General features: G+C 51.9%; 3 protein-coding genes and 1 pseudogene across 6 annotated transcripts; 2 read left to right on the top strand and 2 right to left on the bottom strand.

The window, feature by feature from the left end:
• Positions 1–4579: 4579 nt before the first annotated feature.
• ABHD1 (abhydrolase domain containing 1) lies at positions 4580–10403 on the top strand. The gene is made up of 10 exons (XM_011951390.1): positions 4580–4674; positions 4765–5038; positions 8117–8277; positions 8612–8794; positions 8984–9028; positions 9182–9295; positions 9419–9592; positions 9768–9816; positions 9914–10082; positions 10192–10403. The coding sequence occupies exons 1-10, from the start codon at positions 4580–4582 to the stop codon at positions 10401–10403; spliced, it is 1476 nt and encodes a 491-aa protein (XP_011806780.1).
• Positions 10404–10418: 15 nt separating this feature from the next.
• PREB (prolactin regulatory element binding) lies at positions 10419–14337 on the bottom strand. Of its 3 annotated transcripts, none has more exons than XM_011949968.1 (9): positions 13949–14337; positions 13201–13390; positions 12777–12997; positions 12502–12582; positions 12263–12387; positions 11890–12063; positions 11671–11743; positions 11333–11492; positions 10419–11166 (listed from the first exon to the last, which is right to left on the bottom strand). In XM_011949968.1, the coding sequence occupies exons 1-9, from the start codon at positions 14081–14083 to the stop codon at positions 11072–11074; spliced, it is 1254 nt and encodes a 417-aa protein (XP_011805358.1). In that variant the 5' UTR covers positions 14084–14337; the 3' UTR covers positions 10419–11071. The 3 variants fall into 3 exon arrangements, with proteins under 3 accessions (XP_011805358.1, XP_011805374.1, XP_011805366.1); XM_011949984.1 differs by having other exon boundaries at positions 13201–13323; positions 13949–14328; XM_011949976.1 differs by lacking the exon at positions 11333–11492.
• A 2214-nt stretch (positions 14338–16551) lies between these two features.
• On the bottom strand, positions 16552–18378 carry PRR30 (proline rich 30). The gene has a single exon (XM_011949955.1). The coding sequence runs from the start codon at positions 18026–18028 to the stop codon at positions 16790–16792; it is 1239 nt and encodes a 412-aa protein (XP_011805345.1). The 5' UTR covers positions 18029–18378; the 3' UTR covers positions 16552–16789.
• Positions 18379–21009: 2631 nt separating this feature from the next.
• Positions 21010–21651, top strand: LOC105517404 (annotated as a pseudogene). The gene has a single exon (XR_001002664.1). The product of XR_001002664.1 is annotated as a 60S ribosomal protein L18 pseudogene (transcript).
• Positions 21652–23473: the final 1822 nt, after the last annotated feature.

Genomic DNA, 23473 nt, shown 5'->3' with positions numbered 1-23473 from the left:
CGCGTGTGCGGTCCGCGTGTGCGCACACGCGTGTGACGTGAGCGTGCGTGTGTGCGCGTGTGAGCGTGTGTAAGGATGCACGTGTGTGAGCGTGCATGTGTGCGCGGATGTGTGCATAGGCCTGTGTGCACACATATGAGTACAGAGAGATCAAGAGACAGTGAGGCCAGTGTGCATCAGAAGTGTGTTTAACTGTGGTCATGCTTTGGTTGCCACTTTCTCTGCCTGAGGGACCCAGACTTATGTGACAAAATGGAACCTAACACTATTAGCATGTGCAGTTGTGGCTGGCATGTGTGGCTCTGTGTATGAGGAATTTGTGACACGGTAGGGAGTATTTTGTATGACTGTGCATCCATGTGATAGTGTGGGCTTCAGGGGCCGGGCACGGTGGCTCACGCCTGTAATCCCAGCACTTTGGGAGGCCGAGGCAGGCGGATCACGAGGTCAGGAGATCGAGACCATCCTGGCTAACATGGCGAAACCCCATCTCTACTAAAAATACTAAAAATTAGCCAGTCATGGCGGCGTGCGCCTGTAGTCCCAGCTACTCCGGAGGCTGAGGCAGGAGAATGGCGGGAACCCAGAAGGTGGAGCTTGCAGTGAGCCGAGATTGCGCCACTGCACTCCAGCCTGGGTGACGAAGCGAGACTCTCTCAAAAAATAAATAAATAAAAGATAGTGTGCGCTTCAGGGTATGGCCAACGTGTGACTGACTGCCCAGGGGTGTGGCAGTGCAGAGTGCTAGAGACATATGTATTGGGGTGTCAGGGTGAACTCTTCCTGAGTTGTGACACTCCGTCACAGCAACACTGTCGTCACAGCGACACTGTCATCACAGCGACAAGCCTACTCTCATCCTGTCCTCCTCCCAGTGATGAACACTGCTAGTCACTGCCTCTTTAGATCACAGATTCTGCTGGTTTCAGCAACACATCTCCTACCTCTGGTCATTTCAAAAAGGTCTCCATTTTCTTTAGCATCAGAGTTCCTCAGGGCCCTCTCCTCACTCTCCATCTGCTCATGTGCTCATTTGCTCACCTAGCTCCCATCACTGTTATGCATTGACTCGTGTCCTTCACAAAGTTATATGTTGAAGTCCTAACTTCCAATACCTCAGACTGTGATCTTATTTGGAAATAATGATGTAATTAATTAAAATGAGGTCATACTGGAGTAGGGTGGGCCCTTAATCAATATGACTGGTGTTCATATCAAAAGAGGAAATGTGGACACAGACACACACATAGGAAGAACATTGCTATGGCCTGAATATCCCCCCAAATTCACGTGCTGAAACTTAGTCATCACTGTGGTGATATTAAGAGGAGGAAGCCAGGCACAGTGGCTCGCACCTGTAATCCCAGTACTTTGGGAGGCTGAAGTGGGAGGATCTCTTGAGGCCAGGAGTTTTCAACCAGTCTGGGCAATATAGTGAGACTGTGTCTCTACAGTAAGTAAATAAATAAATAAATAAAAATTAGGCATGGTGGTGCACGCCTGTAGTCCCAGCTATTTGGGAGGCTGAGGCAGGCAGATCCCTTGAGTCCAGGAATTTGAGGTTACAGTGAGCTGTGATCCTGCCACTGTACTCCAATATTGGTGACAGAGCGATATCCTGCCTCTGAAAAAAAAAAAAAGTAGGGCCTTTTGGGACATGATGAAACCATGAGGGCTCTCCCCTCATGGACGGATTAATGACCTTATGAAAGAGGTTTCTGAGAGAGTTCAGCCCTCTTGCTCTCTTGCCTTTCTGTCCCTTCCATCACGTAAGGAAACCCAGATGCACCATCTCTGAGGCACAGACATTCACAGACACCGAACCTGCCAGTGCCTGGATCTTGGACCTCCCAGTCTCCAGAACTGTGAGGAATAAATTTCTGTTGTTTGTAAATTACCCAGTCTGTGGGATTTTGTTATAGCAGCGCAAACACACTAAGATGTTTGTGAAGATGAAGACAGAGATCAGGGTGATGCTTCTACCAGTCAGGGAGTGCCAAAGATTTCCAGCAAAACACCAGAAGCCAGGGGAGAGGCACGGAATAGATTATTCCTCATGGCTCCCAGAACGAACCCACCCTACTGATATTTCAATCTTGACTTCTAGTCTCCAGAAGTGTGAGACAATAAATCTCTGTTGTTCAAGACAGTCCCCAACCTTTTTGGCACCAGGGACCAGTTTCAGAGAAGACAATCTTTTTTTTTTTTTTTTGAGACGGACTCTCACTCTGTCATCCCAGCTAGAGTGCAGTGGTGCTATCTCAGCTCACTGCAACCTCCAGCTCCCAGGTTCAAGTGATTCTCATGTCTCAGCCTCCCGAGTAGCTGGGATTACAGGTGTACACCACCACACCCAGCTAATTTTTATTTTTAATTTTTTTGTATTTTTTCTAGTAGGGACGAGGTTTCACCATGTTGGCCAGGCTAGTCTCGAACTCCTGACCTCAGGTAATTCGCCTGCCTTGACCTCTCAAAGCATTGGGCATTGCAGGCGTGAGCCATGGTGCCCAGCCTCAGAGAAGACAATCTTTCCATATATCAGAAGGGTTGGGGGTGAGGGGGATGGTTTTGAGATGAAACTTCCACCTCAGATCATCAGGCATTAGATTTTAATAAGGAGCACGCAACCTAGATCCTTCTGTGTGCAGTTCACAATAGGGTTTGCACTCCTATGAGAATGTAATTCCACCACTGATCTCTGGCAGTAATGCTTGCTCACCCTGCTCACCTACTGCTATGCCACCTGCTTCCTAACAGGCCATGGACCAGTACCAGTTTGCAGCCCAGGGGGTTGGGGACCCCTAGTTTAAGACACCCAGTTTGTAGTGCTTTCTTAGAGCAAACTGCCAACTAATACACCACCTAAATGCCGATGATTACCAATTCTCCAGCTCCAATCTCTAAGCCCCAGGCCACTTCAGGCATTGAATATCCTACTAATTTGTGCCTGAGTCTTAATTTATAAAGGTGGCTGAGTGAGGACATGAAGAGGTCACTGCCATTGAAAGAAAAGCTTAATGTTATTCACAGTTCCCCTAGAAACAAAAGGCACAGTCACAGGGGAAAGTGCCAGTGTCACATAGGAGGCAGAAAGGAGGGGAAGGTACAGGCCTTTACTGGGTGTACTTCTCCCAGTAAGGCAGGAGAAGTGGTTTGGGACTGCCTAGTTTGAATAATCCCAGAGCACTCTGGGGCACAGGGACTGGTACTAGTGACCTGGTCCTGGGTTGATTTAGGGCAGGGGAGATACTGGCTTGGAATGTGAAAGTTAGAGAAAGGAAGTGACTCAAGAGTATGAGCTCTGGATTGCAGGGGAGACGTAAACAACCTTGGACATTAGGTTGGCCCTGTGATTTATGGATGCCAAAGAGACAAATACAGAACCTAAGGAAACGCAGTTAAAACACTTACCAGCACCCCATCCTCTACATGTCTGTGTCTAAATGCATCATCTTCCTCTTCAAATCTTCCTCTCCTCTGTTTCCCTATCCCAGGGATGGGCACTTTATGTCTGTGCAGTCGGAAACCTGGGGGCCATCCGTGTTCCTCCTTCTTCCCCTGCCTCCCATCTACCACCAGGTCCTATCAATTGTGCCTCTGATCTTGAAGCTTTTCACTCTTCTCCTGGGTATACTCCAGTCCAGGCATCTTTTGAGCCTGGCATTCTGTCAGCAGCCTCCCAGTGGCCTCTCTGCTTTTACTTTCCTCCTCCTCCAATCTATTCTCCCAGCAACTGAATGATTCTCCTAAAACATAACTCATGTCACTCTTCCCTTCTTAAAACCCTAGGATGGCTTTCCTCTGACCCTAGGATAAACTGCAGCAATTATGTGGTCCTTGACCACCCACATGTTCCGGCCACTCCAAATTTCTTTCTGTTCCCTTAAGACATCCTTCACCTCCAGGCTTTTGCCTATGCTGCCCCATCTGCTAGAACACCCTCCCATGAAGTCCGGGCACCCCCGCAGTGCTCCCATGACAGTTGGTACTTCCGTTGTGTGGACCCTGTTAAGCCCTGATGACTTGTGAACCTCCTATAAGCTTTACGGTATACTGATACCTAGGCTCCTCTCCAGACCAGCTGCATCGGGGGTAGGGCCTGGGCACTGGTAGTTTTAAAAATCCTAGATGATTCCAATCTGCAGTCAAGGTTGAAAGCCACTACTCTTAGTAGACGACCGCCTATATTTCAATGAAGACAGGGACAGTAACATGGGGGGGTCTGCATCAAGTGCTTGGTACAGAGCGGGTGGTGAGCAAATTATCTACTGTACGAGGACTGTGTGGCAGGGGCTGTATGAGGCAACGCAGAGTGACACTGCAGGAAGCTGCATGTGTGTGCAATGCCAACACTGAGCAGCTGAAAGCTGTGTGACAGTGTGGGGTGTCACAGTCGGACAGTGACTGGTGAGGGTCACTGTGAATGGCTGTAGTCTGTGACAGAGCAGAATGTCACCGTGGGAGTAGCTGTGTCCTGTGTGTGACTGACTGCGAGTGCCTGAGGGGCTCTGGCCAGGTTGCTGGACTCAGGGGGTCGCCGGGGAAGAGTTTGAGGGAGCTGGAAATGCCCCGCACCAAGATGGCAGCTGGGGGAGGCCGCTTGTCTCGGGCTGCAGAGCCAGGAACCCGCGGAGGGGAAGCAGAAGAAGGGGGAGGGCGGGAGGCCATTCGCAGGTCGCTCGAGTCCTCGAGTTACTTCTGCGCGGGACACTAGGCGCAGCCGCCCAGTCCCACGACCAACTAGCACCGCCTTTCGCCGCCCAGCCGCGGCACCGGCGGTGGGCAGGGCGGGCAGCGCGAACGGCCGGCAGCGGGGACGGGACCTGCACAGGCAGCCCATGGCAGGCGGCGGGCAGGCCCGCGAGTCACAGCCGGCGAGCCGGGGCCAGCCAGGAGCCTGAGGGTCAGAAGCCCCCAACACAAGATACTCAGCTCCTTTCTGAGCCCCCAGAATGGAACCTGGGCAGACACCTTTTCTCTGCTCTTGGCTCTTGCCGTTGCCCTCTACTTGGGCTACTACTGGGCATGTGTCCTTCAGGTGGGTGCGGGTCCAGTGCTCTGGCCGGCGGGTTTGGGTGTAGGGGCAGCTTCCAGACACGGGCTTGAGCCCTTGGTGGGAGCTGGAATGGTTGGGCTTCCCCACAGATGAAATCTGCTCCCACCGAATGGAGACTCGGCTCTGCCTCCCTAGTGCCTCTGCATCCCATGTGCTCCCCATGCCAGCTGGGCCTTTTGGGCACCGGAGGGTGCTGATCTCTATGATGTGGACAAGCATTTGGGAAAAGTGGGTTGGAAGGCATCCTGAGGTGTCAGAGATGTGCACACTTTGCATTCCTTTTTAGATGGTTTAGCTGAGTCTTTCAGCTGCACTGAAGGAAGGAACCAGAGGTCTGTGGGGTCATGGCTAACTCCCAACACCACCCACCCCCCAAATAGCTTAGTAGGGCCTCCCTTCCCTTAAGGGGTGGCTGAGGCCAGAACTGGCCTGGCTCAGAACTGATGGATGACCCTAACTCTCCTTGCTCATTCAGCCCAGTTTTATGTTCCAGGCTCTCCATATAGTGTGATGAGAAAGTTTGAAGAGGTTGATTTTGATGAATTTGGAGATTTTTCTCACTGAAATTTAGATAAACACATAATTTACATATCCAGGAAAAGTCAAATATTTTCATCTTCATTAAACTCTGTTCTAGGTAGCTGAGTCTAACAAGACACCTACTGGTTCGAGTCCTTTAAAAAGGTCTACAGGAGCCTTTAGTGTTACCGAGACTTTTCTATATTTTCAGAGCTTTCTACATTAGCATTTATTGTTTACTAAACGTCTTCCGTAGGGCCGGGCGCGGTGGCTCACGCCTGTAATCCCAACACTTTGGGAGGCAGAGGTGTGAGGATCGCCTGAGATCGGGAGTTCGAGACCAGCCTGACCAACATGAAGAAACCCCGACTCTACTAAAAATACAAAAATTAGCCGGGCGTGGTGGCACATGCCTATAATCCCAGCTACTCAGAAGCCTGAGGCAGGAGAATCACTTGAACCCAGGAGGCAGAGGTTGTGGTGAGCTGAGATGGCACCACTGCACTCTAGCCTGGGTGTCAGAGCAAAACTCCGTCTCAAGTAGAAAAAAAAAAAAAAAGTGGATAGCAACTCAAAATCTTGGCAATTAGGAGGCAATACACAACAGTGACTAGGCAGTGCAGGCTCTAGAGTCAGAGAGACCTGTGTTTGAATCTCCTGCTCTGCCACTAACTAGTTCTGGCAAGCTTCTGACCTTTGACAAGTTATTCAGCATTCAAATCCAACCTATTTCATGGAACTGTTATGAAAATCACAAGACAAAATTTGTGTGAAGTGCTTAGCACAATGCCTGGAGCTTAATGAGCACTCAACAAATCTTACCTACAAGTACTGGTGGTAATGTCATAGTTAGTAATTTTGTTTTGCCTCTTGCTTGTTGTGTAACTGGACAAACCACTTAACATCTGTCAGTCATAACTTCTTCACTTATAAAATATCTCATAAGCTTGGGCTTAGTTCAGTGCCTGCACACGACTGACAGCTATCATAATTCCAGGGCTTAAGGACTAGGGTCGAAAGTCACATCTCCCAACAGTTGCACTATCAACTTGGCCTCTCTGCCATTTGCCCCTGTAGAATATGGGGACTGTACTGGAGATAGAAACCTGGTCTTCATGTTCCTTAGGACTCATTGCAGATATGCAGTTTCTATTCTTGAACCTATGGCATACTCCTCCTTCACATACCTTCTACGTGGCTAGGCTCTCTCATTCACTTGAGGTCCAGAATACAGCAGAGAAACTGAAAGTCAGGGCTCAGTGCCCAATGACCTCATCTGTCCCTGTTATTTCAACCTTGTCACCTTCCCCCTGGCTGGCACGAAGAAAGAAAAACACCGATTCACATTAGGGCTGTTCATCCTTTACAGCACAATCTAACAGCAGGGGCCCCACAAGTAAGAGAAGATAAGGTCCCTGGTACAAAGAAGCCCCTTAGGCCAGGCGCGGTGGCTCACGCCTGTAATCCCACCACTTTGGGAGGCCAAGGCGGGTGGATCAAGAGGTCAGGAGATTGAGACCATCGTGGCTAACATGGTGAAATCCCATCTCTACTAAAAATACAAAAAATTAGGCGGGCCTGGGCAGGCACCTGTAGTCCCAGCTACTCGGGAGGCTGAGGCAGTAGAATGGCATAAACCCAGGAGGTGGAGCTTGCAGTGAGCCAAGATCACGCCACTGCACTCCAGCCTGGGTGACAGAGCAAGATTCTGTCTCAGAAAAAAAAAGATGGTGTTTTACCATCAGGCTGGAGTGCAGGGGCGATTCTCCTGCCTCAGCCTCCTGAGTAGCTGAGACTACAGGCACGCACCACCATGCCTGGCTAATTTTTGTACTTTTAGTAGAATCAGGGTCTCACCATGTTGGCCAGGATGGTCTCCATCTCTTGACCTCATGATCCACCCACCTCAGCCTCCCAAAGTGCTGGGATTACAGGCACGAGCCACTGCGCCTGGCCAGCTTCATTTTCAACTGCAAAGTAAAGGTTGAAGATTGAATGGTGCTGCATTTCTTCAGCCCCTGCCCAGAACCCCAACTTTTTCTGCAGGGGATCAGCTGGGCACTTATTTATTGACAGGGTCTCACTGTCACCCAGGCTAGCGAACAGTGGTGCTATCATAGCTCACTGCAGCCTTAAACTCCTGGGCTCAAGTGATCCTCCCACCTCAGCCTCCCAGGTGGCTGGGACCACAGGCGCACACCACTGAGCCTGGCTGTTTACATTATCTGCTCTCTCCAAAATGGGTTTGGGGCATGGATAGGCTGAGCGGGAAAGTCAGCACTCAGTCACTCAGCAGCTCCCAGTTCAGGGTCAATTCTGGGCAGTGACACTCCAAGACTGGGTTTTTTAGGGGATCTAGCTGGAGTGTATTATCAGAGACTTGGCCATTCAACTGAGCTGTGCTGAGTATCTCACGTGCAGACAAAGCAGGGTCCTCCCGGCTGGCCTCTGGAGAGGGGCCCTCTCACCCTCTGGTGTTGGGTGCCTCATTAGCTTGGTGCAAAAGTCAGGGAAGTGGGGCAGACTGTTGTGTGATTACAGAGGCCTCGGCTGGTGGCTGGGCCGCAGTTTCTGGCCTTCCTGGAGCAACACTGTTCCATCACCACGGAGACTTTCTACCCAACGCTGTGGTGTTTTGAGGGGCGGCTACAAAGCATCTTCCAAGTCTTCCTGCAGTCTCAGCCCCTAGTCTTTTATCAGAGGTAAGAAGGGACAGAACAGGGTGAACATGAAACCCCAGGTATCTAGGGAAAATCTATTTACCACTTTTAAAATGTAGGTAATCTGTCTCATCTACATCCCTGTGTTGAGGGTACAATGAGTGGATGTTATATGGAAGGGCTATATAATTGCATGGCCATCAGGTCATGATCTTTTACGTCCCCACCCCACATTGTCAAGCCTTACTGTTTTACATGAAAAACACCCTCAGAGGATGCTGATGGGAAGTTATGAGACTCGTTTATGGGTGGGGCACAGGACAAAGCTTTTGAATTACATTGTTATCTTTGTGTGCCTCTTCTTCCAAAACCACAGTGACATCCTCCAAACACCAGATGGAGGCCAGCTCCTGCTAGACTGGGCCAAGCAGCCTGACAGCAGCCAAGACCCTGATCCTACCACCCAGCCCATCGTGCTGCTGCTTCCTGGCATCACCGGCAGTAGCCAGGAGACATACATCTTGCACCTAGTTAACCAAGCTCTGAGGGATGGCTACCAGTAAGGATGGGTGCAGCCCCGGAGTGGGGTGGCATCTGAGAACGTGTACTAGGGAGAAGTCAATCTGGACACTGATAGATACGAAGAATGCTACACGAAGGGAATCTTTGGACAGGGATCTTTCTGAAGACTACTGAAAGGGGAGAGGGGCTAAGAAGGGTCTGGCTAAGATGTACCTGTGTGCCACAGGGCTGTCGTGTTTAACAACCAGGGCTGCCGTGGGGAGGAACTGCGGCTGAGTAGCAGCCTTCCTCATAGCAGCCCTTCACCCACTCCCTTTAGAGATCCTTGGCCCTGGGGCTCTACCTCCTACCTATCCTTCCTCAATTTCCCCTCCACCTTCTGACCACGGTCTCCCTCCCTACCTAACGATCTGATTTGCCCTCAGACCCACAGGGCTTTTTGTGCCAGCAATACTGAAGATCTACAGACAGTCGTGAACCACATAAAGCACCGCTATCCCCGAGCTCCACTGCTAGCCGTGGGCATCTCTTTTGGAGGGTAAAGATTGCCTAGGCTTAACCCAGAGGTCCAGTCTTCCTTTCCTCCTCTATGTCCCCTCCCTCTGTCCCAACTCACATTAATGCAAACCCTTCTTTCATGGTCCTTTGTCCAATTCTACAGGATACTCGTGCAGAATCACCTGGCACAGGCTGGGCAGGCTGCAGGGCTGGCGGCAGCACTGACTCTGTCTGCATGCTGGGATTCCTTTGAGACCACCCGCTCCCTGGAAACCCCACTCAACTCACTGCTCTTCAATCAGCCCCTCACTGCTGGGCTCTGCCAACTTGTGGAACGGTAGGGTGGTGGCAAGTGGGAGGAGGCAGTAGACAGAGTAAGATGGCAGACACTCCAAGCTCTCCTAGTGCTCAGTCAGTTCTCTCTGGGCTTCTTTACACATGAGATAGTAAGACAGGGCCTGGGGCGGGGACCAGGTCCAGGTGTCAGGCCAAACTCTTATGTACTCTCGCAGAAACAGAAAGGTGATTGAAAAGGTGGTGGACATAGACTTTGTGCTACAGGTATAATCTTCAGCCATGCCCCTGGCCCCCCAAAATGAGGCTTCCACTATCTTCCCATTCTTGATCATCTTAGCCTATCCTACAGTAACACCTGCAGGCCCACACAATCCGCCAGTTTGGTGAGCGCTACACATCTGTGGCCTTTGGATATCAAGACTGTGTTACCTACTACAAAGCAGCAAGCCCTAGAACCAAGGTAGATGCCATCCAGATCCCTGTGCTCTGTCTCAATGCAGCAGAGGACCCCTCTCCCCCGTCGGTGGTGAGTACTCTGAATCAGGACACTTTGGCCCCAAGGAAAATGGGCCATGAGGGACGCAACAGACAGCCTGGGCTCCCAGTGAAGGCCGTTTCTGACCCCTGACCCTCTCCTAGCCCTTCCCATACAGGCCGCCCAACAGTCCCCCTACGTTGCGCTGCTCATCACAGCCCGGGGTGGCCACATCGGCTTCCTGGAAGGGCTGCTCCCATGGCAGCACTGCTACATGAGCCGCCTCTTGCATCAGTATGCCAGAGACATCTTCCAGCACCCAGAGGGGCTGCCTGACCTCTGGGCTCTCTCACCTTCTGAGGACAGAAATAGCTGACAAGAGTACCACTGGGGGGTCTCAGTTCACTCTTTCCTTGTTTATTAAATATCAACTTTTCCTGCCTAGTGGGCTGAGGTTCATTTTCCCTTTCCTCAAGGTTAGACTATCTAGGAACTTACTGCATCTTTAGGCCGGCTGGCTTAGTGCTACCCATCTGAACCCCCAGATTACTAACCAAGTCTTCCTTTTGCCCCTTCCTGCCCCAACAGCATGTACCAGGCCAGTCCCTTCCCCAGCAAATGCCAGGGGCTTCATGTGAAGGGGAACTGGCGCCAAGGCTATGAGGGGTGGAGGAGAAACTGTTTCTGCAGGAAGGACAGCAGTGCCTCCAGGCTCTTGGGCATCTTCATATGTTTCTAGAGAAAGGACAAGCTCAACTCTCGAGCCTCTAGTAGGCAGAAGGAAGGAGGCAGGGAGTATGGCCTGGGCTTCAGACACCACTGTTCTGGATGGATCCACAGATGATGAAGGCAGGGTTCCTGGGGCCCAGAGTCAGGCAGGGCCATAACCAAGCCTTTTCACTAGAAGGGCAGGCAGTGCCCATTCATCTTATCAGAGGCAGCCTCAGCTGTGGACCCGAATGGAGTGAGCAAAGGGAGTCCAGGCCTCCACTCTGCTCTAGAGATGGCAGTGTCCAGGCTCCTGATTCCCACGACGCAGGGAAGCTAAAGGAAACCTGGAAAGGCACTCTGGAGCAGCAGGATGGTCACAACAATAAGCCCGACACACAGCAGGAGCAGGAGCCACACAGGAACACTCCCTGCAGGAGGGAAAGGGAGAGGTCAGCAGGCAAAGGGGCTTCCCAGCCTGAAAACCAGAACCCTTCAAAGGGGGAGTGGCACAAACAAGAGCCCAGCCCCCAGGGGGCATGTTTCTGGTCCAGTTAAAGGTGGGGTGGTGCCTGCCTGCCCCGCCCAATAACTCACGCCGTGAGGGCAACAGATGCAGCTGGCAACGACTGTCCACAGCCACAGAGAACAGGGCAGTTTCATGGGACCCAAGGAGCTCTGGACCACGACCCTTCTCAGGTAGAAAGGCCACATCCGTCACCACAATGCCATGGGCCTCCCTCACGTAGTAGAGGCACTGTGGGTAGAAGGAAAACGAGTGAGGAAAGGCCTAGCTGGGAACTGTCTTTCTGGAAAGCATGCTCCCCACCCCCAGGTTTTCCCTCTATAGAACGGGCCAGACTCCTTCCTGCACACTCAGGGTGGAGACAGGCCTACAGTCCACCGACAGGGCCATGCCAACCTCCACCCATTACCTGGAGAGAGAAAGCTATGTAGATGGCAACAGAGCCAGTGACCGTGCCCAGGCCTAGGAAGGTGCCAGACTCACTGCAACAAACAATAAAGTGCTCGTTATCCTGGAGGCTTGTGCAGCAACCCTCATACCCCAATCCCGGTCCGTGGGCACCCAGGCAGGCCTCCTTTCCAAGCTCCCTCAGGGACCCCCACCTAGCCAAGGCAGCAATGTCTCACACCTGACATTGAGGCAGGAGATGACTTCATGGCCACAGGACTTGGTCCGAAGGGGCAAGAAGTTGGAGCCATCCCAGGCTGTGAGGTAGCAGGGAGGGGGCTGGCGCAGGCGCTTGTGGGGAATTTGTACTGTGAAGAGTCGCAGCCCAGCAGGCTGGTCTGGAACCTGCCCAAACCTGGGGGCCAGATGAGGAGCTATTCAGCTCCTGGGGCCTGCCCAACCCTCCTCAGAGGTTTGTGCACCACCTGCATCCTGGTCAGACCTGAGGTAAAACTCAACAAGTTCCTCCCCAGCTCTCCCATCCCCAGTCTTTTCCCTCTCTCCCACCACAGCTGGGCTATGCCTCTTTCAGCCACCCCGCAAAGTCTTCACACCTGCAGGCCTGATAACGGTAAGGTGTGCTGGAAAAGGTGGGTCCATTCTCTTGCCACTGCAGCTGTGTCACCAGCTGATTCTTCTGCCACACAGAGGCCTTAAGGTCCCGGCCCACGGTTACCAACTAGCCAGGAACAAAGATTCCAAGGATGGACAGTTAGGGGATCCACTCACTGGGCAAGCAGCATAAGCACCTCCTCTCTCCTTCTCCACCCTCCTCCCACCCCCACCCCCTCACCTTGCCATCAGGCCCTAAAGCCAGGTCTTCAATCTCCCCTTCGTGGGCTTTGAACTCCAGAACCTTCTCCAGGCTGGGTACCTGTAGCCAAACCACCACCATGGTTAACTCAGGTGTCCAGCAAGTACACTGTGACTGATCTCCATGCCACCTCCTTCTAATGGCCCCTCAATGCAAGCTTCATTCACAAGTTTCCCAGATGCCACGTTCAGCTTCTCACAATTTTGGTTTTGCTGTTACTGACATTCATCCTCCCTAACCCCGCAAACCCACACCTTCCAGACACGAACGTAGCCATCTGTCCCTCCAGTGGCAAGCAGGGTATTATCGTGGTTGAAGCACACAACTTTCTGCAGTGGATCGGAGCTGAAGTCTGTCTGCACTGCCTGCAAATTCTCTACCCTGAGTTCTAGCCCCTCGTGCTGGGTTTCCACTCCACATTTCTTCTCTGCTGGGGCTGCTCCTTTCCTTTGTCGAGGCCCCTGCTCCTTGGAACCTGTAACACAAACACTTGGCCAGGTTCTAGGCTTCTACAGTAAGGAGTACTGGCCCCTCTCTCCATGGCAGGTGCCCATACAGCTTCTAGCTTGCTACCAAAACCCTACTTCCAGACCCACTTCTTTAGAGACACCAAGATAAGAGTGACCTTACTCGTTCAACCCTTTCCCCAAGCGGGTAGAGAGGGAGAGAGCTCCTTACCTGCCTTCTCTGCCTTGTTGCCTTTCTGTTGATGGGCCTGGAAGCGCAGGAGCTGACAGTGGGCATCCTGCCCTGCAGCAAGGATGTCACCAGCCAGTGCCAAGTTCATGGTGGCCCGTGTCTCTGTGTCATGGGAGTGCAGCAAGGAGGCACTCAAGCGCCCATTAATCCGCTCTAGCTGCAGAAAGTGCTGTGGGAGGGGGACCCGGATGAGCAAGTTCAGGGGTGCCCAGAGAGCACGTCTAGGAACAGTCTGATGTCTTACCCCTTTACTTTCTGCACGTTATAGTTCACAAGGGTTTCTCGAGTCTTTTTTCTCTCATTTGGGCCTCACAAATCTATACAGCGAGGACTGGGATTATTACCTCCATTTTACAGAACAGGGTGAAGCTCAGAAGAGGGAAGGAACTTAGCCTAAACCCAAATGCACCACTCTCGCCGCTGCTAGAGGGCAGGCAAGACACCCCGGAAAAGGCCAGGATAAGAGCCCCGGAGCTGCTCCGAGGCGGAGCTGAAGCGTTCCTGCCGGCTCTGCAGCTGTGTGCAGCTTTCACTTTACCTTAAAAGCCTCTCCTCTGCCTGCTGAGTTCTCGACTGAAATTCGCGCCGGGGCGTCAGGCAAGCGGGTCTTCCCAACAGAAGTGGGCAGGGCCCGAAGCTAGAGTGTGGCCCGCCCCGCGACCCCGGCCACCCTGGAATCGCCGCCAGCCCACAGCAAGACCCAGCCCCAGTGGCCCTGAGCTCTCACCACACCATTCTTTATGCCTGTCTTGGCGGCGCCTCCTCCGCCCGCAGCGATGAGCAGCCCAGTGCTGGGGTCAACCTGAAGCGCGTACAACGGGAACGGAGCCCGGTACAGCTCTGGCGCCCGGCGTCGGCCCATCCCGCCCGGCGCGCGTTCACTGCCCGCACCACGGCACCCAGGACATAACGGGCTGGGCCTTCGACTACTGCCCCGGCCGCTGGTGAACTCGGCCCCGTCGCCGCCGGGAGCACACCCGACCCCTCTCACACCGGGGAGTTGCCAAAACCCTGATCACCCGCAGGCAGCCGAGGTTCAGCTCCAGCGCCTCTAAGTCGCTCTTGCAGACGCGCACTGCGCACGCGCACCTGTCTCACGGCTCCCTCGGCGCAGGCGCAGGAGCACCGACGCGAGTCAGCACTAGCCAGCCGGGCCGCGTTCCCCGGGGCGGGGCTTCGGTTCTCCATCCCTGGTGCCGAGGCACAGTTGCCCAGCACCGACTTCGCCATCTTTGTGCGGGGCGCCCCGGGGCGCGGAGGAGGTGGAGCCAGTGGAGGTTGATGAAGGTCAACCTTTAATAAAGAAATCCGACTCGCGCCTGTAATCCCAGCACTTTGGGAGGCCGAGGCGGGCGGATCACGAGGTCAGGAGTTCGAGACCAGCCTGACCAACATGGAGAAATCCCGTCTGTACCAAAAATACAAAGGGTGTGGTGGCGTGCGCCTGTGGTGGCGTTCGCCTGTAATCCCAGCTACTCGGGGACCTGAGGCAGGAGAATTACTTGAACCCGGGAGATAGAGGTTGCAGTGAGCTGAGATCACGCCATTGCCATTGCACTCCAGCCTGGGCAGCAAGCAACAAGAGTGAAACTCCGTCTCAAAAAAACAAAAAAAAATCTTCTGCCGGGCATGGTGGCTCGTGCCTGTAATCCCCCTGTAATCCCAACACTTTCAGAAAGTCCGACAGAGGAGGATGGCTTGAGCTCAGGCTTTCCAGACCAGCCTGGACAACATGGGGAGACTCCATCTCTACAAAATATTTAAAAATTAGCCAAACGTCGTGGCACCTATGGGCCCAGTTGCCCAGAAGGCTCAGGTAGGAGGATCACTTGAGACTGGGAGGTCGAGGCTGCAGTGAGCTCGACCACGATGCTCAACCACCACTGCACTCCAGCCCCTGGGTGACAGAGCTAAACCCTGTCTCTCCCACACACATGAAATCCTCGAATTAGGACTGTTCCCACTTGGGGAGTGATACGCCAACTCCTGGGAACACAGGCCTTTGCAGCTTACCCCAGAGAGGAAGTGATTTGCCCGAGGGCACACACCAGAAACCACTGGAGTCTCTTGCTTCTTAATGGAGGCAGCATGAACTTAAAAATAAACCTGACTTCAAATGCTGAATCCACTGCTTCCTCGTATGGGGACGCCTCTGTCATCCTTAACTCCTATCCCCCACTTTTGGCAGGGGTAGTGTCCGCCATTCCCTTTCTCAAGGCTTCACACTCCTGGGCCGGAGGCTTGGTGGGTGGCCAGCTGCTTTGCTGGCCTCAGCAGGGGCAGTTCAGCTCCTGGGCAGGTATCTTCTGCGCCTGATACTCATCCTCCCTCGGATTTGTGATCTGATGAGGACCTTTGTGCACTCTTGAGAGTGAGTACAAGGGATGTCCTTCCCTGAAAGGAGATACCTCTCCTGCATTCTGATTAACTAAGGTGCACCCAGAGGAGTGGTGCAGTGGCTTCATCTTTGGGGATGCTAATATCTGTCCCACAGAGTTGCATTAGATGTGTGAAGGGTGTGGCCAAGCTGTCTGCATATCTCAAGTCCCCAGGCCTTGTGGGTCTCTTGTCCTCCTTGGATACATGGCACCTGCTCTTTCTGGCCTCTCTGTTTCCTTTGACACCATCCTCCAGGGTCTTTTTTCTTTTATTTTTTGAGACAGAGTCTTGCTCTGTTGCCCAGGCTGGAATGCAGTGGCCTGATCTCAGCTCACTGCAACCTCCGCCTCCCAGGTTCAAGTGATTCTCCTGCCTCAGCCTCCTGAGTAGTTGGAACTACGGGCGCCTGCCACCACGCCCGGCTAATTTTTGTATTTTTAGTGGAGACGGAGTTTTACCATGTTGGCCAGGCTGGTCTCGTACTCCTGACCTTAAATGATATGCCCACCTTGGCCTCCCAAAGTGCTGAGATTACAGGCTTGAGCCACCACACCCTGCCCTCTTCTTTTTTTTGAGATAGGGTCTCTGTCACCCAGGCTGGAGTGCAATGGCATGATATAGCTCATTGTAGCCTTGAACGCCTGGACTCAAGTGATCCTTCCACTTCAGCCTCTTGAGTAGCTTGAGTAGCTGGTAGTACAGGCACACCCCACCATACTCAGCTGATTTTTTTATATTTTTATTTTTGGAGAGACAGGATCTTGCTATGTTGCCCAGGCTGGTCTCAAACTCCTGGCTTCAAGCAATCCTCCTACCTCAGCCTCCCAGTGTGTTGGGATTATAGGCGTGAACCACCCCCTCCCTGCCACCAAGGGTCTTGTTGGAGACTGGCACCCCTGTAGTTATAGCCACCTATTCTGTGGACTCAGCAGGACACAAACACAAGTTTCACAGGGTCAGATTTTATTAGCTACACAAAGGGCTGAATGGGGTCTTGGTGCCCTTGGTCCTCTTCAGCCTGGAGACAGCAGACTCCACACGGGGCTCCCAGGGTTCAGAGCAGGAGAACACACCTGACCTCCTGCCAGCCAGCCCTTCAGGGTGTCTCGGGGACTCCCCGAGATCTGGGGCCTGGTTGGGAGGGTGGGATTTAGAGGGAGTGTTCCAGGGGGCCTCCGTGGCTCTGGAACTAGACTGATGACTTTTGGAGAATGAGCTCCAGAGAAACTGGCCTCTTTGGGGCAGGGCACGGCCTGGGCTTCGGGGAGGTAGTGGCCTGTTTTGGTGCCCGAGGTGGAGGCCCGGAGAAACATCGTGGAGAATTTGGTGATTGAAGGCCTGCAGACCTGAAGCTCCTGGTCTGGGAGGGTGTGCCTGGGGCTGGGTCGGCCCGGGCCTGAGCTGCTGCAGGCTGAAATGCTGGCGATGGATGCCCACAGGCCTGAGGAGCCTTGCCCTGAGGCCTTACTTCCTTCCGCCTTTTTTCTGGCAGCAGATGCAAGGCCCTGGCCTGGCCCTGGGGCAGGCGGAGGCCGAAGCCAATGCCTATCCGGAGTGGCCCAGATTCCTGGCCTTCCACACAGGGCAGTAGTTGGGGGAAGGCAAGCAGCCGGGGTCCAGTCCTGTACTTGGGGAGGGGGCAGGAGGGGCTGCGGGGCCGGAGGCACACCAGGCATATAGGGTACTCCACGACTGGCGCCTGGCCGGTTCTGCCTAGCCACAGGTGCTGCAAAAGCAGGAGCCGCAGGTCGTGTGCGATGCGGCGGTGCCCCAGCTGGACCACCAGGGCCTGGGCCAGGGCCCCTGGGTCCCTGAACTGTGCAGGATCCTTCTCGCTTGGCACGCATCTCTCCACTAGCCCAGGGGACCCGGATCCGGTGTCCCTGTACTGATGCCAGCGCCATGTCTGCCTGTTAGAGTGAAGCCTTTGAGAAGGTGGACTTGGGCCTGGAGAAGTGAGCGTGGAGCTATGCAGGTCCTCGGGGTGGGAAGGAGACTGGCAAGGTGAGTGGGGAAGGGAGGAGTTCTGGGGCTGGGAGGGAGAGAAGGAAGTGGTCAGAGGAGGAGAGGGGTACAGCCAGTGGTTGGAGGGAGAGGATGCACGTGGATTGGGGAGAGAGAGGTAGTTCTGGTGAAAGAAAGTGGGGGATCTTGGGAGAGAGGGAGAATAGGGATGTGGCGCAAAGTCAGAATTTGAGTCACAAGAGCCAAATTGGAAGCCAGGAGAAGGGGATGCTGGTGGAGGGGAGGAAGGACGATGGGACTGAGTGGAAAAGAACAGTGGGTGAGAGGGAGGGAGGGACTGATAGGCAGAGAGAGGTTGTAGGTTATGAGGAGAGGAGTCCACAAGTTGTGAGAAGCCCCAAGGTGGGTGCCCGGGGAGCACTGAGGTCTGTGGCAGAACCTGGTCCTTGTTTTGAGGCAACATCGCCTTGAATCCAGAAGGAACTGGGGCAACAAGACTAGGTATGAGAGAACTGGCAGAGTCAGGACCAGTATCTCTGAGGTCAGCTGTGCCTGAGAAATCAAGGCCACCTTCTGTGCGCAGAGCTTGGCTCCAGCCTGGTGTGGGTGCAGGTGCTGGTGGCAGGCCAAGGGGACACCCAGACCTCCAGCACCAGGCTCTCTGGGTGTTCAGGTATGAGCATGAACCTAAGCTTGGCTTCTCACTTCTTTGCAGTCAGCCATTGATGAGGGATGTGTGCGGATGGAGAATCAAAGCTGCCTCTTGAAAGCAGAAGGGCAGCAGCGATTATCTGGGTGGGGCAGAGAGGAAGACAAAGCCCACAGGACCTGGAGAGAAAAGACAGAACCGAAGACACTGGGAGAATTGGTCCATTTCCGGCTCTGAGTCATGTCCCTAGTTCCAAGCTGAACTCACCAAGACTTGAAATCCATGTCACCTTTGGGATCAAAAGAGCTGGCAAAATGCTCCAGGGAAGGTGAGAAGTGCGGAGGAGAGGAATAAGGAGGAAGGGAGGGTAGGATGGATTGGAGGAGGGGTTTGGGGGCTAGGGGCTGAGATAGGAACAGGAATTAAGGGTGTTCTGGTGCCGGGAGCTCTTACCAATGAGAATTCCTGTGGGCTGTGTTTCACAGGCACTTCAGCATCGAGAGGACCTGGGAGAGAGGAGCAGAGTCACCAAATGGTGGATACACCTTTCTCTGTCCCCAGCATCTAACACTAAACACACTGTTTCTGTCTGAGCCGTGAGTTTTGCCTTCAGTCCTCCTTCAGTCATTTGGAGGCCTGTGGTACAGGTTTTTATTCTGCTAATCCTGACTCGGGGGTTCTGCAAGCATCCTAGTGTCCTGCCACTCTGGTTCCTCTGACCCCTTGTTGCCCCTAGTGCTGATGTCCTCTAGCTCACCCTGGCCTAGACAGAGAAGGCTCATTACACCCAGCAGCAGAAGGAATGGCGCCAGCTGGTAAAAGCCTCTGGGAGACTGGGACTTCGTCTAAGGGGTGGCGCCAGGGTTGCCGCCCCCAATGGGAGCTGGGGTCCCCATTCCCTGAGTTCAGTTCTCCCTGGCAGCATGTGGGTATGTCACAAAGGTCAGGTGCTGACATCATAGAATCTCCTCCTTGAGGCTCTGGGACCTTCTTCCAGAGATCATCCAAAGGCTGGCCCTTGATAACACTGTGAAGCAGGCAGAATTCTTCAGTGCACTCAGTTTCTCCTTCAAGACCCAGCCCCCACCTCTACTCTTGGCCTATGCACTTTACAGCTCCAACCACTCCTTCATCCATTGCTCTCCCCACTCACACAGCCTGTCTAGGCTGAGCTCATGCACCACACCTTTCTCCCCCTTGGGATATACCTATTATATGTTTTGATAACTATTTTCTTAACTGCTTTATTGGGATATAATTCACATACCATACAATCTACCCATTTAAAGTGTACCATTCGATGTCTTCTGGTATATTCACAGGGTTGTAGAACCATCTCCACAATCTAGTTGTAGAACATTTTTGTCCCCCCAAAAATAAGTCCTGTACCCATTAGCAGTTGGTCCCCACTTTTCCCCCAGCCTCTGGAAACTACCAATCTACTCTGCTTCTATAGGTTTTCATATTCTAGAATTTCATATAAGTGGGATTATACAATATATGGTCTTTTGTTGACTTCTTTTAACATGTTTGCAAGGTTCATTCATGTTGTAGTATGTATCATTACTTTATTCCTTTTTATTGCCAGATAATATTCCTTTGTATGGATATGCCATATTTTGTTTATCCATTAATTAATTGATGGACATTTTGGTTCTTTCTACTTTTTTTTTTTTTTTTGAGATGAATTCTCACTCTTGCTCAAGCTGGAGTGAAGTGGTGCAATCTTGGCTCACTGCAACCTCCACCTCCTGGGTTCAAGCAATTCTCCTGCCTCAGTCTCCCGAGTAGCTGGGACTACAGGTGCAGGCCACCATGCCCAGCTAATTTTTGTATTTTTAGTAGAGATAGGGTTTTGTCATGTTGGCCAGGCTGGTCTAAAACTCTCAACCTCAGGTGATCCGCCCACCTCAGCTTCCCAAAGTCCTGGGATTACAGGTGTGAGCCACTGCGCCTGGCATGGTTCTTTCTACTTTTTAGCAATTATTAATAGTGCTATGAACATTCTTCTACAAGTTTTATGTGGACATATGGTTTCATTTATCTTTAGATACATAGGAGCAGAATTACTGAGTTACATGGTAAATCTATATTTAACATTTTGAGGAACTACCAAACTGTCTTCCAAATTGGCTGTACCAATTTTCAATCCCATCAGCGAGGTATAAGGGTTCCAATGTTTCTTTATCCTTACCAACACATGTTGTTGCCTGTCTTTTTTATTTTAGCAATCCTAGTGGGTGTGAAACAGTATGATATTGTGGTTTTTATTTACATTTTCGTAATGATTGATGATGTTGAGCATCTTTTCATGTGCTATGGGATATTTATCTTCTTTGAAGAACTGTATATTCAAATCCTTAGCCTATCTTTTTAAAAGCCAGTCAAATTTAGCAGTGGGGTGTTGTATACCAACTTTAGTGACCTATCTTTTTTTTGAGATGGAGTTTTGCTCTTGTGGCCCAGGCTGGAGTGCAATGGCGCGATCTCAGCTCGCCACAACCTCTGCCTCCTGAGTTCAAGTGATTCTCCTGCCTCAGCCTCTCAAGTAGCTGGGATTACAGGTGCCCGCCACCACACTCAGCTAATTTTGTGTTTTTAGTAGAGATGGGGTTTTTCCCTGTTGGCCAGACTGGTCTCAAACTCCTAACCTCAGGTGATCCGCCTGCCTTGGCCTCCCAAAGTACTGGGATTACAGGCATGAGCCACCAACCTACAGGCACCCGATCAACCTATCTTTTAATTAGGTTCTTGTCTTCATATCATTGAATTATAAAAGTTGTTTTATAGTTCTCTCTTTCCGGACCTGGCGAGAAGGAGGCACCATCATGGGAGTTGACATTCGCCACAACAAGGACCGAAAGGTTCGGCGCAAGGAGCCCAAGAGCCAGGATATCTACCTGAGGCTGTTGGTCAAGTTGTATAGGTTTCTGGCCAGAAGAACCAATTCCACATTCAACCAGGTTGTGCTGAAGAGGTTGTTTATGAGTCGCACCAACCGGCCACCTCTGTCCCTTTCCCGGATGATCCGGAAGATGAAGCTTCCTGGCCGGGAAAACAAAACGGCCGTGGTTGTGGGGACCATAACGGACGACGTGCGGGTTCAGGAGGTGCCCAAACTAAAGGTATGTGCACTGCGCGTAACCAGCCGGGCCCGCAGCCGTATCCTCAGGGCAGGAGGCAAGATCCTCACTTTCGACCAGCTGGCCCTGGACTCCCCCAAGGGCTGCGGCACTGTCCTGCTCTCCGGTCCTCGCAAGGGCCGAGAGGTGTACCGGCATTTTGGCAAGGCCCCAGGAACCCCGCACAGCCACACCAAACCCTACGTCCCCTCCAAGGGCCGGAAGTTCGAGCGTGCCAGAGGCCGACGGGCCAGCCGAGGCTACAAAAACTAACCTTGGATCCTACCCTCTTATTAAAAAGATTTTGAATGCTGAAAAAAAAAAAAAAAAAAAGTTGTTTTATATTCTGGATGTAGGTCCCTTGTCAGACACATGTTTTGCAAATATTTTCCCTGATTCTGTGGGTTATTTTTTTACTTTCTTGATGGTCTCCTTTGATGCACAAAAGCTTCCAAATTTGATAAAGTCCAATTTATCTGTTTTGTCTTTTCTTGCTTGCTTTTTGTGTCTTATCTAAGAAACCATTGCCTAACCCAGGGTCACAGAGATTTGCTCTGTGTTTTCTTCTTAGACTTTTATAGTTTTTGCTCTTACATTTAAGTTTGTTATCTATTTTGAGGGGTTTTATTTTGTTTTGTTTTAGAGGCAGTGTCTCACTTTGTCACCCAGGCTGGAATGCAGTGGTGTAATCATAGCTTACTGCCACTTTGAACTCCCAAGCTCCAGGAATCCTCTTGCCTTGGCCTTCCCAAGTGCTGGGATTATAGTCATGAACCACCACACCTAGTCTCTTTCAAGTTAATTTTTATATATGGTGAGAGGTGGAAGTTCAACTTAATTCTTTTGTATGTGGATATCCAGTTGTCCCAACACCATTTGTTGAAAAGACTTTTCCACTAGTCTGGGCAACATAGTGAGGCCCATCTTTCCCAAAAAACAAGAAAGAAAGAAATTAGCCTGGCGTTGTGGTGCATGTCTGTGGTCTCAGCTACTTGAGAGGCTGAGGTGGGAGGATGGCTTGAGCCCAGGAGTTGGAGGATGCAGTGAGCCAAGATCACGCCACTGCACTCCAGCCTGGGCAACAGAAGGAGACCCTCTTTCAAAAACAAACAAACAAAAAGGCTATTCCTTCCCCCCCATGGAATTGTCTTGGCAGTCGTGTGAAAAATCAGTTGACTAGTGTTATTAGTTTCCTGTTGCTCCCATAACAAATTACCTCATACTTAGCGGCTTAAAACGACGCAAATTCATTATTTTACACTTCTCTAGATTAGAAGTCCAACATGGGTCTCACTGGGCTAACAATCCAGATGTTGGCAGGCTGCCTTCCTTTCTGGAGGCTGTAAGGGAGAGTACATTTCCTTGCCTCTTCCATTTTCTGGTGGTTTGTGGTCCCTGGTTTGTGGTCCCCCTCTTACAGCTTCAAAGCCAGTATCCTTGTATCTTTATGACCATTCCGCCATAGTCACATCTCCCTCTGACTCTGAACTATTCTGCCTCCCTCTCCAACTTTTAGGGACCTTTGTGATTACATTGGGCCCAGCTAGATAATCTGGGATAATCTCTCTATTTTTAAGTCAGTTGAGCAGAGCACAGTGGCTCACACTTGTAATCCTAGCAATTCAGGAGGGGGAGGTGGAAGAATCCCTTGAGCACAGGAGTTTGAGGCTACACTGAGCCATGATTATGCCACCTCACTGCAGCCTGAGTAACAGAGCAAGACTCTGACTTTCTTTTTGTTTGTTTGTTTGTTGTTGTTTTTTTTTTGAGATACAGTCTCGCTTTGTCGCCCAGGCTGGAGTGCAGTGGCACGATCTTGGCTCACTGCAACTTCCACCTCCCTAGTTCAAGTGATTCTCCTGCCTCAGCATCCCGAGTAGCTGGGACTACAGGCAGTCGCTACCATGCCCAGATAATTTTTGTAGTTTTAGTAGAGATGACGTTTCACCATGTGGGCCAGGCTGGTCTTGAACTCCTGACCTCATGGTCTATCCCCACCTCGGCCTTCCAAAGTGCTGAGATTACAAGCATGAGTCACCGCGCCTATTATGGACTATTTCAAACAAATACAAAAGTAAAGACTAAAATAAAATGAACTCCCATGTGCCTGTCACCCAGCTTCAACAGTTACCAGTCA

Source organism: Colobus angolensis, unplaced genomic scaffold (assembly GCF_000951035.1).
Source record: "Colobus angolensis palliatus isolate OR3802 unplaced genomic scaffold, Cang.pa_1.0 Scaffold109, whole genome shotgun sequence".
In the NCBI taxonomy this organism is placed as follows: Eukaryota; Metazoa; Chordata; class Mammalia; order Primates; family Cercopithecidae; genus Colobus; species Colobus angolensis.
The sequence above is the reverse complement of the archived record's forward strand: the minus strand, read 5'-3'. Positions and strand labels throughout refer to the sequence as shown.

What these genes read in the sequence shown, in the direction of transcription:
- ABHD1 (XM_011951390.1), top strand. Translation starts at nt 4,580, where the DNA reads ATGGCAGCTGGGGGAGGCCGCTTGTCTCGGGCTGCAGAGCCAGGAACC. An exon ending in GCTCTGAGGGATGGCTACCA is followed by an intron (nt 8,795 to 8,983) that starts GTAAGGATGGGT and finishes TGTGTGCCACAG; the next exon opens with GGCTGTCGTGTTTAACAACC. An exon ending in TGCCGTGGGGAGGAACTGCG is followed by an intron (nt 9,029 to 9,181) that starts GCTGAGTAGCAG and finishes GATTTGCCCTCA; the next exon opens with GACCCACAGGGCTTTTTGTG.
- PRR30 (XM_011949955.1), bottom strand. Translation starts at nt 18,028, where the DNA reads ATGTTGCCTCAAAACAAGGACCAGGTTCTGCCACAGACCTCAGTGCTC.
- PREB (XM_011949968.1), bottom strand. Translation starts at nt 14,083, where the DNA reads ATGGGCCGACGCCGGGCGCCAGAGCTGTACCGGGCTCCGTTCCCGTTG. An exon ending in ATCTCCTGCCTCAATGTCAG is followed by an intron (nt 11,744 to 11,889) that starts GTGTGAGACATT and finishes TGTTTGTTGCAG; the next exon opens with TGAGTCTGGCACCTTCCTAG. An exon ending in GCATCTGTTGCCCTCACGGC is followed by an intron (nt 11,167 to 11,332) that starts GTGAGTTATTGG and finishes TCCCTCCTGCAG; the next exon opens with GGAGTGTTCCTGTGTGGCTC.